This window comes from Rhyacophila brunnea, unplaced genomic scaffold, assembly GCF_057557595.1.
Source record: "Rhyacophila brunnea isolate RB1 unplaced genomic scaffold, BYU_Rbru_1.0 scaffold_7, whole genome shotgun sequence".
Classification (NCBI taxonomy): domain Eukaryota; kingdom Metazoa; phylum Arthropoda; class Insecta; order Trichoptera; family Rhyacophilidae; genus Rhyacophila; species Rhyacophila brunnea.
The window spans coordinates 27,737,855-27,755,670 of record NW_028233339.1 but is presented as its reverse complement, the minus strand read 5'-3'; the positions used below and the strand labels follow the sequence as shown (position 1 = coordinate 27,755,670).

General features: G+C 29.6%; 2 protein-coding genes across 3 annotated transcripts in view; one reads left to right on the top strand and one right to left on the bottom strand.

The window, feature by feature from the left end:
• Nos (Nitric oxide synthase) overlaps positions 1-17,816 on the top strand; it is a 294,071-nt gene that overhangs the window by 101,672 nt on the left and 174,583 nt on the right. The window lies entirely within an intron of this gene.
• LOC147064680 (cilia- and flagella-associated protein 299-like) overlaps positions 1,217-17,816 on the bottom strand; it is a 29,378-nt gene continuing 12,778 nt past the window's right edge. The window contains exons 3-4 of the mRNA XM_085957915.1: positions 5,443-5,640; positions 1,217-1,384 (exon numbers count right to left, since the gene is read on the bottom strand). Coding sequence (XP_085814041.1) covers positions 1,217-1,384; positions 5,443-5,640 — 366 coding nt within the window. The remainder of the gene's footprint in view (positions 1,385-5,442; positions 5,641-17,816) is intronic.

Here is a 17,816-nt window from a genome sequence, read left to right as displayed (position 1 = left end):
TTAGCGAGTTTTATGGTATAAATACTTTTAATTAAATGTTAATCTCATCCACTATTTAAAAAAAATGCTCGAACGTTTAAAATCTCCTACTTTTTTGGCACCTGTAACACTTATCTGAAATCTATGCATATGGAAAGCATCCTTTTAGGTGAATTATTTTAAACAAATAACATTAACATAACAAAGGGACAATAATTTAAAAAAAATAATACCCATAAATATCTAATACCTATTTATAGTAAATGTTCTGTTACAATACTTCCATATTGTGGAGGTCTATTTGTCTTTGAATAAAAAGAATGGTTTACCTTCTATCCTTATAATCATTATTAACTCACACATCTGACTTTTGCATTCAAATTTATTGTATTTACATTTATATTATACAATACTATAATGTTGTTAATATTAAATACCATACATTAAGTAGATTATCATTTAATTTACACCAAATGGTTGCGTTAGAATATCCACTAAAAATATAATTTGTTGTATTTAATATTATTATTATTGTAAAATGTAATTCTATCAAGTAAATGCCTTTTTAATTAATATATAGACATAGTCACAATTATTTATATAATGTATATAAATTAGATTATACGATCTGGTTTAGAGCGCAATACTGAGAAGATGATGGATGCATTCGCCCAGTAGCGGACAGATAGCGGTTGATTACGATGATAACAGTTTTAAAAGTTTTCAGTCAATTTTTTCAATACTTTCAATTATGAAAATGGTATTTTATCATTAAATATAAATAAAAAATGTATATTTATTTAAAAAATATATAATTTCAAAACTTAATAAAATTAAATAAAAATTAAAGTTGTTAATATATCAAGGACATTAATTTCAAAAGTTATTTTTTTAGGATATCATTAATTATACAAAGAATATTATAATAATATTATGCCATCATTATATTTATAATAAATCACATTATTTTTAAATATTTTTCGGTCTTCATAATAAATTTAATACTTATTTATTTTGTAAAGTACATATCAACAATGATTAAAGTTGTAACAAATACATAAAAAAGATTAGACTTTTAAATTTCTTTTATATAAGTATATTAGGTGTTTAAAAAAAATAGTAAGCTTATTAATCAGTTGACGCGTAATAATTTATTATAATAAAAATAGTACCAAATAATGAAAAATATCCAAAAATAAATGTAAGAATTGTTTTCGTGGATAAGGAATACGGTCGTTTAGGTTTTTTGCCGGACGATGTGATCGTAGAGTTCTATCTGAGCATAGTTCTTCGTGTGTAGTCGCTTACGAGTTGTATTCGACCCAGGCAAGAAGTTTGGGTCGATGTAGATTATCTTGTGGTCATACCTGTTCTGGAACGTTAAACCCCTTTTTGTGATGATTGGCTGAAACAAAACAACGGAATAAGTTTTTTACAAGATTCAAAAGCAATGACTTCTGTTTTTATATGAAACGTAATCTACAGTAACGTGAAAATAGATAAAATATCATGATACTGTACGTTTTTTTTGTTATGAATGCGAAGGAATTGTGTATACAATATATGATCGAAAATTCCCACATTATTAACTTATTAGCTAGCTTCAAACAATATTCAGCTAAACCATAAATAAAATAACTTTACATTTGTCAATAAAACGTACTATAACCCAATTTTGTAGTATAAAAATGAAATGTACATCATTGATCTTCGGTGGAAGGTCGTAAATATAAAAAAATATATATCAATGTTAGTTTAGTACCCACTTAAGTTTTCCCAAATAGGTACTAAAAATTAATAAATTCCATATTTTTCATACGTGGCCTAGTAACGTATATCATGAAGATATTTTCATTCGGTTACTTAATTAACTCAGCTCATTTATTGAAGGTAATTAGAAGCCACCCCATATTAGATGATGAATGTCTTTCGAATGATAAAATGAACCAGTCAAATTTCTATGCCTATACCACATACCTTAATAATTAATATTTTTTTTCATTTGACATATTTCAGCTAATGAAATAATTATAAAATAGTACTAGATATTGCCTGTTGGTTTTATAAAATTATAAAAACAACAGGCAATATCAGTTATTAATGGCGTCACAGCAAAAGTGGTGCTGAGTGTTTTATCGTTCTTGAGAAAGATTACAGGAGCGACCGAGAGGTGGGGTGGCTTGCCAACTGTGTCCCAGTCGGTAAAGCGGTGAACTGTCGGTAAAGACCGCAGCAGTTAATGTGTGTCCGGAAACAATCTCTATTAAGACTAGAAGGCTTTGCGTGTAGTGTTATTTTATGACCACAAGAACGGTGGTAAATGCGTGATAAAAGTTTTATTTATTGAATCATTTAGTTGGTATATTACAGTGAATTTAATTTTATGTCCATTTTTAATCTTAAAAATCACTACGTTATAACTTGATAATCTATCTGTTCTCATATTATGTCACCGGTCACCCTCTACCCCTAGCTCTAATAATTGCATGAGTGCATATGTGCAAACATATTTGGAAAGCTTACAAAACACGTGAAGTGTAATTAAATATTCAGTAAAGATACAATCATTTTGATGTTTTAATTTATGGATTATATTACGTAAGTAAAGTAAATGCTAAATAATATCAAAACGCAACTCCATTTAAAATAAAATTACAGTTACATAGGACATAGGTGATGATTTATCAACCACGTCATATGTTAGTGTAGTTCGTAGATAGCTTGTTTCTAACACAGTGGTTGCGAGTTCGATTTCGCATGTGAAAAAATCCCATTTTTATTTTGTGTATTAAGTGTGTTTGATCTAGAGAACGGATTTAATAGGTCGGGCGAATGACTAATACCAGCGCTCGAAATAGATCGGAACGCACCGGAGCGCTGCTCCTGTTCGTGAATTCCTCGAGATTATTGCTCCGTCTCGTGGAAATATGAAAAATTGCATCATTTACATATTTAAATATAATTTTTAAAGTTTATATGAAATTAAAAATTTAACTCAATTTTCATCTACCTTGCCGACAACATTATGCCCAAATCTTGCATGCCACAAAACTATCCCAGCAAACCGTCTAATCTTGGCAGGTATATAACAAAAAATCTACTAAGTACATACACTGTTTTTATATAATCTTACATAACTATTTTAATATTTTCGGAAAATTATCGAGCGCTCCGGTTCGTAAAATTGCCCATTTCGAACGCTGACTAATACTCAATATCAGTAAAATCTGTAGATATAATCTTCGCTCCTCAATTGCTTATAATGTTCCTTGTAAGAGCGGAAATGGTAAAAATGTAGTAAAGATATCTACATGTAGTATTGTTATACATTAAAAAAACAATATATTTTGTTATAATAGGTAATGCTAAATCACCTTAACCGTTGTCAATATTATTTATAAACCAAATAATGTAACCAATAAATTTGGTTGTATTATAAAATAATAGGTACCAAAAATACCGCTTCAGTCACTAGACGCATTAAATCAATTCGTCTCAACTAAGTTTTACGATAATTTTGAAGTGTCGCTCTGATTTATCTAATTTATTACCAGTTATAAATCATTTTATCATAGCGAATAATCTGAAATTGTACAAGTTTAATCCAGTAAAGATATAGATGCCTTATAAACAAAACTCCTCAAAAAATACGCACTGGCAAAAAATCTTTGAAAAAAATATACGATGCCGAGCGAGATTCGAACTCGAATGTGATTTACCAAATGTGGTACCTACGTCCTGTCTCATTGCGAATAAATTATATGGTAGTATTTTATTGTTAAATTGCGTTAATATTAGCAATCGGCTATGGTGGTTTTGAATCAAGGTACCGGACACAAAGTATAATAAAATGATAAAAGAAATAAATAATTCAATAATAGCTATTAAAAAATCTCGTACTTATTTTATTGAAAGTTCATCATAGTTTTTGTAACAGTTTTCATATAGTGCTGAAAAGTTTTGTAGGGGGATATAAAATTGGAAAGTAGCCCGGAGCTTTTTCAGCGAGGAAACTTTCGTCTTGATCCGTGCACTTATGCGAGCTGTGTTTGTAGTACGCTGTGCGAGTTAATGGTTGTTTTTTGCTATTTCTTTAGAATTCGCCGAAAAACACGAAGTCTATGTTCAAAGAGCCAACATTTATTACATTATTTAGTTGCGAGAGAAACCGTCTTACAAAGAGAAGCTTTATATGAGACTTTTTAGCCGCAGGTCACTTGAACACCAGTTAGTTTTAACTAAATCATGAGGTACTTAAAAATATTATGTTATCAATTGGAAACAAAAAACATATTGGGAATTTTTTGCTTATTTAAATGATATTGGCAATGATTATTTTAATTACCTGCATGGTATTTAATTGACAAAATATATTTTTTGATGGTTACTGTAGTAAATTCCTATTTATAATAACAAAATTTAACAGTGTTTTATATTTGATATAATAAGCTTTTAAACATGTGTGCTCTAGGTCATATAAGTGAGGTACATTTATCACTTCCGCTTGAAGGTGGGCCTTATAAGACCTCTGCAATAATCTATAATTGGCATCAGTGGCGTGTGGTGACTTTTGCGATTAGGGATTTCGCATTATATTTATTTAGGGGGATCTAACTAATTTTAACTTGGCTTAGGGTGGCCGATAAGCATATAATTATTTTTTACCATTCTATTCATTTAGTTGGTCTATGAATTGAATGTAAAAATAACCTAAGGGTCAATGAGTTATTTAATGATTTTAACGGAATCAGCTTAAAGATACATACCTACAAAAAGTATTAAAAAAGCTATGAGAAAGCTTTCATTAAATATAGGATTATTTCCAATTGGTGAATACGGTTACAATTATTTATTTGTTATTGATTATAACCGAAAAATATAAAGTATGTCAAAATAAATTAAGTATATTAGTTACAGTAAAACCCCTGCTGTAATTTTTTTTTATCAAATCACGTTTTTTCAAACAGTTTGTTTATATAAAACCGAATGGTTTAGTAAACCCGTTAATATTTTGTTTACCATCAAAATTAAAAGATATTAACTTATAGAAAATGCTAATGTTACATGTCTCATTTTCATATGACTGTAGGTACTGCCTCTCATGTTCGTAGGCATCACAACAAAGCATACTTTATGATGAGCTCCCAGTATTAAGATAATTAAGTTATTCAAATATTTAATTTTTGTACTCATATAAGTAGTAGGTTTTGGTGTCACATTAATTTTGTCACATTCTTCGATAATTTACACGTGTCATGAATTGTAAGTCTAAAATGAGATGTTTCTTACTATCATGAAAAAATATTAATTATTTATCATTAAAACTGTTGCAAATAGTGATGTAATGTATATAAATTACCACTACACTGATATATTCCTTTTTTATTATTCAGGTAAAAAAACGTAGTTTGATATTATGTTAATTTAACGATAGTTACAACGACTTTAGTTTAAAAATGTTACCTTAAAGTTTCTCGAGATATTACTGCGGACAATTCCTTGATGCCAGTAATAATAGCTCAAATCGGTAGGCCGTGGTATCAGCAGAGCTCCCTCGTGAAAAAATGGAGTCCAATCTTCGGAAAAAAGGCGCTCGGCGTAATCAATGTAGGCGGAAATTTGATGTCCCGATTTATTTTTGAGACGCAAGAATATCAGTGTCTGAAAATAGAAATTGTATGCATTTTTATTTATAACAATTCGTATTACATTTAACGTATTTTCCTGTGTTGGATGATAGTTAAAGTAAAATTCTCTAAATTGATATTATGTTCGTAAGTTTTTATTAAAAAATCGAACTGTCTTATATGTGATCAGAATTTTTCTTTCTGTGTCGCACGTGTTTCCAAATTATGTAAGTACTTAAATTTAAAGAAAGCTGTCTAAAGTATATAACGAGTTTTGAGTTTTTATTTTAATAGATACACATTCGAATTACAAACAATTTACTTATGATAGTTTATAAAATGAGTTTATCACTTGATATTCGCTATATATAAAAACCTACCGATATTTACGATAATATCAACTATGTAATATTACAATATAAATTATTTTCAATAATATGCGATTGTTTCAGTTATTCCTTTCCCACATTACAGATGTCTTTTTTAACTCCCAGCCTTCCATGAAACATATTGGTAAAATTTATAAAATAACATAAACTGGTACTTTTTTTTTTAAACCATGTCCGATCCTAATAGGATCATATGGGCCTCCACAGAGTAGAGGTTTGTATTAACAGATTTTTTTTTTTTTTTTTTACGAGAAATGGATGTCAGCCACTTGCTCAACCTATTAGGTCCATACCCTGACTCACACACAAATTGAAACACAATATGTGTACTTGCCAGACCCAGGATTCGAACCTGGGACCCTCGGCGTGATAGTCCAACGCCTAATCCGCGTGGCCACCGTGGATGTAACGGTGGGTCCAACTGGTTCTTATAATTATTGATAAATATTGCTATGTGAGCGGTACACATCTCGTTAAACATTTTTATATGTAATACATATCAAGAAATACCTACGCACATACACACATAGTAAAGAATTACGTATGGAATAGGAAAATACACAGTCAACCACATACTTTAAACTGTTTTCGTAAATATCAGTGTATATTATAAACAATACAATAGTAATATAATTGAACACAATTAAGGTAACTACTTGGTGTATTTTCGTTAATGTATAATAATATAATTTAATAACCCAGTGGCATTGATTGTTTCGTGTACGCTAGTAAATAATAATAATACGTGCGACAATTTCATATTATAAAGGGCTAGTTGGTAATATACGAGTATATTCGGCCGTTGAAACTTTGGCCCGGCTGAGATTTCCCTCGTGCTCAATTCATTTTATTTCTAGTAAACCACTGGGTTAACAGTTTAGATTTACAGTCGCGTCGATTATAGGAACCGCAAAGACAAATAAACGTCCAAACGAAGTAGGGTTAAACATATGAGCTTTCTGCTCAGATAAAATCTTTACCTACTACGCACGGTCATACACTTTATTTATTAATTTTAAATCAAGATTTTGAACGAATCTCGTAAAGCAATCATTTAATTTTCCATTAATTATTAATCAAAAATATATTTTTTTCACTTTTAGATACTGACTAGTACCCACAAACTGATTTGGTAGAGACCTTTCTTTTTTTTTTTAAGAGAATTGAGACTGGCTCATTGTTATATTCTCTCAATCCTTTCTATGGTACGAGTATTAAGGTATGGACGCTAAACTAGATGATGTCACGATGAAATAATTCAAGATATGGCCATTGATATGCATCCTCAAAATTCCTTGCAAAAGTTCTTCTGGTGAAAAATATTAACTTTCTCAGCCACAATATGAGAGGACAAAAGTACAGAATTCCCTAACTTATATCTAAGAAAAGATCAATGCTCAACGTAGCAGAGAACGATGCCGCATTTATTGTCTTAAAAACATGATTGGTGGTACTATTGCAATTCTACCAAGGTATTATGAGTAGCAGATTATAAAGAAAAAATCATCTTGGTGGTGGCTGACCTCCGTTAGGGGATTTTACGATATGAAAAAGTTGAAATATTAGAGAATTTTTATAATAATAATAATTTAAAAATTAATACAATGTTTAATCTACAATAAAGCACATACGCATTCATAGTGTGATGTATGATTATGTTTTACCCATTCTTTTAACCTATTGGATCAATGTTCTGGGTTCAAACACACTGAAAAAATGTAAAATGAACATATTCACAGATTATTAACTGGTTTGCAATCTGCAGGTCCTTAATCGTTAACTTATAAAATACGTTTTTCCATTAAAAAAATTGCAATATCATTTCTTCATTCAAAATTTATTTTAAATGTAATTTTCGAATATATACTCATTTTAGCCATTTGATAGATCTGCAATAACGTAATGCTGTAATCAATAATAATTATATGGTTTATTTTATAGTATATGCCGAAGTCATTTCTAGGGACTAGATTTATATGCTAGTGCATGTTTTGTTAGGGTGTATGCACAGCTATGAGAGTTGCACAGAAATCCGCTTTGAAAGATGCAGAATCCAAAAATAAAATTTTGTTGTGCATATTTGAGGCGATAGAGCATATTTGAGACATTAGTGCATAAGTAAGTGCATATTTTAGGGCTTTTGCATTTATAATTTTAGTTTTTTTTATTATTATTTTACCAAAATATAACTAAATTAGATAAGTAGATACTTAGTTTAGATGCATTTGCATTTTTTAATGGCATCTTCGAGCTGTAAATTTATCTGAAAAAGTGAAGTCAATTCGGGCGGGCATCTTTATTTAAAGTTTGTGAAACACCTCTGGAGACGTTGAGAGGTAATTTTCCGCATAATATAAACAAAATACTGACAGATATGCGGAAAAATTTAATGCCATTGAAAAAAATATTGTAACTTCGGACAATAAAATCTCTAGGTAAATAGTAAATTTAGGAATAGTTAAGTGTGTCGTTTTTGTTTTTTAAAGTTGTGTATAGTTTACATTGCATTTCTTATTCAATTATTTGTACATAAATAAAATATTTTGATAATTGTAATCAGCGCTCGGAATAGAGCAGAACGCCCTGGAGCGCCGTTCCTGTTCGTGAATTCCTCGAAAATACCGTTTCGTCTCGTGGAATCCTAGAAGATAGCAAGATGTCTCGTAAAATTCTCGAGCCTCATCAGAATATTTCATATGGCGTTCCGGTTCAAAATATTTTGAAACATAATAAAATAATTATCTTTCTATTAAACAATGATTTTACTGGTTGAAAATCCCTGATTGTTCCTACATAATATTTCGATACAAATGGGTGCCACAATTAGCCAAGTTAAAATTTTGTTTTTAGAAATACACCGAGCTAGGTATATTTTTTCCCAACAATGCATTTCTAGATAACCCATGTGTTTAATAATAAAAAATAAAAGTTTTATTGAAAAAAGCACCTTTAGATTTATTGCTCTCTTCCGTTTTTTTAATAAAGAGTCAATTACATTGAGCTTCTTTACGAGCTTTTTGTTAGAAAATGTATAATCTGCCTGTAAAGTCGCCCAGTGTAATCATCGGACAAGCTAACAAGCAGGTTGTACACACTCTACCGAGAAAAGTTGAAAGCCGGTCAACTTTACACGCTACACACAGGCGTGTGAGCCTACTGCGTCTGCGCAGTAGCAACCTCCCGGTAAAAAAACGAGCTACGTTCTGTCAAAATAGTCGCTGGCTTGTGGCTTCTCAGCGAATGGAAAGTTTTGTGTGTAATCATCAAATCGCAGTAGCTGAATCGCCCGCTTTTAAATTCGCCATCAAACAGCTCGTAAAGAAGCTCAATGTAATTGACGCTTTAGACAATATGATAATATAATAGTATATTATTACAACAATGTTTTTTTTTGCGTGCAGACAAAATCACAAAATACATCATTTATTTAGGGTACCTGGTATTATAGGTATAGATTGTAGAAGGACGTAAGGTAAGGTTTGTGAAATACAAAAGTAGCATGATGCAATCAATCCACTTTTCGAATATTCACGTCATTCTTATAATAGTAATATATACAATGGAAAATATATTTGGCACTCATAAAACCATTGCAGATAAGTGTATATTGGTATATTATATTATAATCAAATTATTAATGATAATAGTTTTTTATTATTATTTAAAAATTATCTTGGTTGATGTTTAAAAGCTTAAAATAATATAGTGCATACATATTTAAAAATAAATTTTCACCTATTTATTACTAAGCTTAAAATAATGTCGACATTGCATATTTTGAAAAAAATGTATTAGGCTCTCATAGACCCCTGCAGGTAGATTGTTTATGAAAAATGGCAATGTCTTCTACAATTTTCACCTATTTATTACTAAGTTTAAAATAATATCGATATTGCAAATTAAAATAAAATGTATTAGGCTCTCATAGAACCCTGCAGGTAGATTGTTTTTGAAAAAATGTCAATGTCTTCTAGAATTTTCACTTAGCTTAAAATAATATTTATATCGCACATTTTGAAAAAAATGTATTAGGCCGTCATAAGACCCTGCAGATAGATTGTGTATGAAAAATGACAATACCTTCTACAATTTTCACCTATTTTTGATTTGGCTATTTTAAAAAAAAATGTATTAAGTTTTCATAGAACCCTGCAGGTAGATTGTTTTTGAAAAAATGTCATTGTCTTCTAGAATAATTTTCACCTAGCTTAAATTATATTCAAATCGCATATTTTGAAAAAAAAATGTATTAGGCTGTCAGAAGACCCTGCAGGTAGATTGTGTATGAAAAAATGACAATGCCTTCTACAATTTTCACCTTTTTATTACTACGCTTAAAATATTATTCATATCGCATATTTTGAAAAAAATGTATCAGGCTCGCATAGAACCCTGCAGGTAGATTGTTTTAAAAAAATGGCAATGTCTTCTAGAATTTTCACCTAGCTTAAAGTAATAGTCATATCGCATATTTAAAAAAAAATGTATTAGGCTCGCATAAGATCCTGCAGGCAGATTGTTTATGAAGAAATGACAATGCCTTGTACAATTTTCACCTATTATTACTACGCTAAAAATAATATTGATATTCCATATTTTAAAAAAATGTGTTAGGCTCTCATCATATAAAGCTCATAGATAAGGTAGATTGTTTGTGAAAAAATATAAAATTATCATAATGTTCTATTTTTCAAATATTCACTACATTCTTATCGATGCACTGGAAAAAATGTATTAGGCACTCATAAACTTATGTAGGTATATTGCTTTATAATCGATTAAAGACAATTCGTTTTTGATTATTGTTTAATAGTTACCATGGCAATTTCTTTTGGAATTTTTGCATTCTTACTAAATTTAAATAATGAATAATGATATTTTCATACTATTCGCCTAGTATTAGGTTCTTATAAAATCCCTGTAGAGTGTAGGTAGTAGATGATGGTTTATGAAATACAAAAGTAGGTGTCATGATGCTATTTACTTTAGTCTACATTCTTATAAAAGCACTGGAAAATGTCTAGGCACTCATACAACTTATGCAGGTGATTATATTGTTTTTTAAGCTTTTTTTTAAAGTTATACTTCTATTGGCGCGTTTAGGAAAACGGATCAGAGTGTATTTTTCGCGTGTGACCAGCCGCGATGTAACACATAATTTTTATAATTTATATTGCATTCGGGTTGCGTAATACTTTGAAATATTTATCGTTATGTTAGGCGGAATAAAATAATTTTAAACCAGCGGCACTCAAATAAGAGGCCTTTTTCTGACTTTGTAATTTAACAAGATAATTAAAATAGTAATGGTAAATAATATTAATAAATACGGAATTAAGCAACAAGATAATTTTAAACCAGCGGCACCCCATTTCAACTTCCTACCAATAAGAAAAACAAAAAATTTGGATAGTTCGATGAACCAAAGGAACACTTTTGTTTATTTTGTGAACCTGATTCTAAATCACCACACCAGAGCTAGTCAAAGAATCTAGGTCTAAGTTTGTTTAAAAGTATGCATATTTAATAAAGAATGCTACATTCGTTAATCTTGTGTATTAATTGAGTACCTAATTTTATTAAATTAATTTATTATGATATTCATACTGTGTTCTTGATGCTTGATGCTCTTGCTTTTTCGTACATGTTGGATTTTGATTTGATTAAAAAATAGTTTTATCAAAATATTTCCAATTTACTAAAAATCAGAGCTTTGAATAAAATAGCATGTGTCTTGTCTATCTCAAAGGCTGTTTGAGACTTTCACGATTGTTTGTCATCGTAATTGATTTTTGGGTTTTCACCGCATGGACTTCTTCCTTCTTTCCTTGACGTTTCGGGCTAGTTGCAGTGCAGAGGCCATTATCAAGAGACATGATCAAACATAATAATTATATTATAACATATCGAGGAAAGAAGGAAGAAGTACACTTGATAAAAACCCAAAAATCAATTACGACAAGGTATCTTTACTCATGTGTCCACCAAAACTTAGTTATACATTTATAATTTATTCAAACTACTGACGAAAGCAATGGGAAATTGTATTGGTTTGTCTATTATTTCATGTATTTTTATGTTTCCTACTCCAATTAGATTCATATACATTTAGATATTTATATTTGTATGTTAATGTTACGATTTTGTAAACGATTTCGTAAACTTATATTATTATATATTTTGATGTCACAAACAACTGATTCGGGCGAATGTGGTGATGAAAATGTTTTATAAAGTACATTATGTAAAACTGAGATATTTTTGTATTACAGTTATTATATCGAATATTGCACATATTTTTTGAAAAAATATTGAGCGTTCCGGTTCGTAAAATTTTCTATTTCGAGCACTGATTGTAATTGATTAACTTTATATTGATTATTTGTGTGACTTTTTGTTATTCTACCATATTGATTAAGATTATTAATTTGTTGTTCGATTTTTTATCAGTAGTATTGGGTGAAGTAGGTATTTATAATTTTTTTTCATAGTAAATGTCAATTTTTAACTGCATATTTCTTTAGTTTTAGTGCATATTTTAATGATTTTAAGTGCATATTATGTATATGCATATAATCATGTTTTTTGTTGCATATAAATCCGCTCCCTAGTCATTTCGTATGAATTATTTTTTTGTTCCGAATGAATTATTTGAAATAGGATTTATTATTCACAGTAGCGGAATTACACCGATATTATATACCGGAACAAAATTCAGTTTATTATTGCATGAGTGAATCAAAACTAATGATTTGGTCATGTTTTGGGTTTACTAAACTAAACGATACTGAAAATATCTCAGACGCCTGAAAGACCTCAGTAGAAAACAAGCCTGTATAGTTAGTTAACTGACCAATGGCGATATTTACAGCTACTGGGCGATTCAAAGAGTTTCTCTTGAATATATAAAAATAATATTATTTTGATAATATACCTACAGAGAATAACAATAGGTGCATTGCATTATGAATATGTATACCTATTATTTTTAAATGAAAAATAACTTGTTTGCTATATGAAATAAATGACTAAAAACCACATAGAATAGTGCACTCATAGCATTGCAGTGACGTACTTGAAAATTCACAAAAAGTAATAAAAAAGGTAATTCGATATTACATTTTTCAGTGTATTATGTTTATTATTATGGAAGATCATTATAAAATAAAAAGAAAGCAGTTTGAAAATTATTTTAAACTGCTGAATTATTGAAAATTTTTTTCTATTTTCAACAATACAAAAAAGCTTTCAAATAAAAAACTATTATTAGATATTAAGCAAATATTTCCAATTATCGATAAGTCCACCATTCAAACCCTGTGGTAAATGATGTTTTTTATGCTTAAATCGGAAATGGTTGGTTTTAATGTTATTTTTTTCCATATTAAATGCGGACTGGAAATATACCCATACCTCACATATTAATATCATTTCGATGGCATGGAAAGATGCAAGTTGGGTATTATGCACACTGTTACTTACCATATTCGACAAAGATATAGCAGGAAGATTTATTGCCATGCATAAGTTTAGTATAAATATGCAAGATCTGGTAAAAAAGGTTCAGATGAAATCACTGCTTACGCATAGTAATTGAAAATTATATAAAAAAGACGTTAACGAAAGTCACAGTAATAAGAGAGGCTACCTACATCGCTTTAGGTGGACAAATTATATCATCGAAGTATCCAAGACGAATGGCCATGAGTTTGATGGATTGACTAGATATTACTTTTTACAGCAATTACTTGTACCTATCTACCAAAACTGCATTCATTTATCTGACTGCTGAACGGCTAGAAGGTATATGTCAGATTAGCTGACCCTACTAGTAAACGCCACTGCTGCATTCGCATTTATTAAAAGCTTTATGCAATATACACTCATTTCAAACGAATGCTTTCATAAGTGAATTACAATGTTAGGAAAAATACACTTCACAGTTGACATTAAAATTTATTACTGCAAACATAAAATAATAAAAGCCTTATATATTTTTCAAACGTTAAGTTTAGTAGCACAATAATGTATTCTGATCATGATCCGTGGGGTGGATAGATTAAACGTATAATGAGAGCTGCTTTTATGCCTACTAACCCTCATTAATTTAGCTTCTTTATTCACGGTCATTATTTGAAACGCAGAGAGTAATGATTTTTATACATTTTCTTTTAATCGCCAACGCCAACAACCAGTGATTTTGACTGGGCTAATTTTGTCATAGAATTCTTAATGCTTTGAACCTAATATACTATTTACAATGTGTCTTAGGATTTTAAATGACTATAGTTTATCGAACACTACATTAATATAGATTATGTTGCCTAAATAAGTTAAAAAATTACAATAAGTCTAGATGAAAAGTACCCAGGTATATAAAATATAATAAAACAGACTTAAATAATGATCAGTAATAATTCCATTAACTTAGTCGTCTGTTAGAAATTTTGGAACTGACGAAACCAAGGTCAATTTTTTAATAGAATTATTTGTGGGTAATGCGTACACTTTTTTTATTTAACTACATGATAATATTTTGCACATGAGTACATCATCAATAAATCGTTTCCTGTCCGTTACCAGAATCTGAGCCAAAGAGAAATATTGATAATTATATAATTTTAATGATTCCTATGAATTAATTTGACTGTAATTTACGCTTTTAAAATCTATGGAAACTGATAAAGTCGTCTGGTAATACAGAAACTGCAATTCCTTACTAAATTAAAATGCATCACTTAAAAATGTGGATAGAATTGCTAAGTAAGAAAAATAGGCACATGTGTCTATCTTAAAAGTTATTTTTTATAGTTATGGTTACCCATAAATCATTTACCTATATATTATATTATTAAAAAATGCATATTGTTAATAATTTCCCGTGTTATTTTAAAATATTTTATTTTTATTTAACGTAACGTAGATATAAAGATATTAGTAGTCGGACATTACCTTTGAGATTATTGATAAATATTTCTCTCAAAGCTTTGCTGCGGGAAGCGTTTCATACCCAATGAATTCGGAAGGCAGTCGATAGTTTGAGTGCAAGGCAGAATCATTCTCAAAGATCCCCTAACATTCTGTATTCACATCGCATGAATAGGTGATTCGGAAATACATACTGCATTTGATGCAAACTTTCCGTGAATGTAAAATTAGAAATCTCAGGAAGTGTCTAGTTTTAGTTGCCTACTTATGTATACTACAGTATTGGATAACGGTGAAGCATTTATAAAATGTATGCAAATAAATCTATCACTCAAGAAGTTAAATCGTTATAAGTTATCACATATTTTAATTTTTTATAGATATTTATATATTATAATATGTAAAATTTGACTGATAATTTGTCAGTAAAAGTCATTGGATTCAGTCAATCATTAATTGAAAAGTAGTATGTTTCAATTAATTAGTAAAATATAGGTTAGAACCAGCGATGGATGATCAGAGCTACTGTATCTGAAGGTATTAGTGATGAGTTTAAATGACATGTCAGGCTTTCCCCTTCATATTTTATATTTGGTAATTTGGAAAACTACGCGACACCTCCAACAATCACTATCATTTGTTGGTCTTCTTACAGTATCCCAAGTCGCGGTATCATCTGGTAACTCTGCCATAAACGTCGTATGAATGTTAGCTATCGGATTTCTAGGACGCCGTAATCCGGTTGGGTTGAAGAAAAGTTAGGCCAGGTTGAGTTTTTTCGATACATTCGTGTCAGGTAGCCGAGTCAGATTCAACGTCATTTCTTCACATTCAATATAATGAAAGACTGCATGGTTTGCTTTTTTTATCTCCTTGGTACTCTCAATAACTCTATATCAGAGCCTTTGAAAAGTGTCATGACTAGTTACCCAAAAACAGCACTAATACTAACAAAAACAGAATGTTAGCGTTACAAGGCAATCTTTTTACTTCTAAAACTGGTAATCATAAATAAATATTTATTTTTCAATGTATGGAAGAGAAAGAAAGTTGGAGAAGTAGTTAAAAAACATTAATCGTAAACAATCTTTTAATAGACCCCTTTGGAAAGCAACTAAATCCACATAGAATTGTAGAACATTGATGACATATATTTGTGAAAATTTAAAAAAAATATGCATTTTTTTATTTTGATGGAAACATTAGGTATAATTATTTATTAGAAGTATTTTAACGATAATGGATTTGATTATAAGCAAAAACTTTTAATTACTTATAGTGATCTATTTGATGATATTACTAAGAAAGGTGAATATTATAATTATCAAATTATAGATCCTATAAGATTACACGAGGTTACCTACTTAAACAATCTTAGACAATTTATTAATTAATTACAGGAAATATTTCTAAACAAGTTGCTGAATTTAAATAAATCTACAATCAGCTACCTAATGAGAAAGATGTAGATTTTTATTATATTAAGATTTATAATTGAAGCTCTCTAGACTCTAGCTCTCGTGTAATTGGATTTGTACAAAAGTTAAATTCATTTGACATGAAGATAAAATTCTAATTCAATAATCAAGTGTTACTAATTAAAAAAGTTATTATGTATGCATAAAATAAAACTATCCATTCTCTAGATCATTTTTTGATATGTTTATTATTGTGATAACATTCTATTATTATAATGGAGATCCAAGGTAATTATTTTATTTTTATTAATATTCGTAATAAATAATAATATATGTGTATTTTAGAAATATGTTCATAATGTTTTTCTTTTAAAGTAAAAAAAAATATTTTTTTAGTGATATTATCTATATTAAATAAACCTTTCCTTACGAATTCCCTTTTACGATTTATTTATTGATTTAGTATATTAGAAGTAAGACTAGTATATTTTGATCTATATTAGAAGTATATTTACCGTAGGAAAGACGGTAAAGGATGAAATCCGATATATTGAATATTATAGGATTCTTTGTAATAACATATAAAGAGATTTATTTTTACTCGTTTTCATTGTTGTTTTTTTGCTGTTCAAGTTTATTTGCATCTAAAATAGTGGGTCTATTGCATTTACCTCAACCTACGGAGCAAATACGGCGGTCGGAATACATTTTATCTTCTTCTGCTGCTTTTTCAGCCAGTAGACATCTGCCAGACATGAGCCAACCTCATTTCTTGCCATTGCATCCGGTCCTGTGGCTTCCGCATCTAGCTCAATCCGACGGCCTTTCTGATGTCATCCGTTCATCTTGTAGGCGTTCTTCCTACTTCCGTGTTCCATGTTTCGTTCGCGGCCTCTATTCTAAAACCTTTTTACCCCACCGGTCATCTTCCTTATTGTTGCGGTTGACCACGTTTTATATTTAATATTATATATCTAATCCAAGTGAAATGCACTTAAATTCAACCATATATAATATACCTAAGAGTTAATACAAAGTTTTCTCACGAATTTGAATACGTTAAATGTATTGGTATAGTTTGTTATCCATTTTTGCTCCATTACATCTTATATTTTTTATTAGAAATATAATATCTATATCTCAACTTGTATAGTAACGGAATATTAAATTTAACTAATTTAGAAACATACTTTACAGCGTTAAATCATATATACACAGGAGTTGCCAATATCATAAAATTGTCATTTGAATTGACTCGTTCATTAAATATGGACATCGATTAAAACAAAGCTCTTGTTGACTACTCCAGACAAATAATATACTTATAAATAAATTAGACAGCTGTATATAATCCTTTACGGCTACACAAATGAAAATGCACATACAAAATCATTATCTAGAAACTCAACGTTACGACAAACCACAAATATTATTATCAAATTACATGTCATTTGGACAGTAAATATCGTACGTAT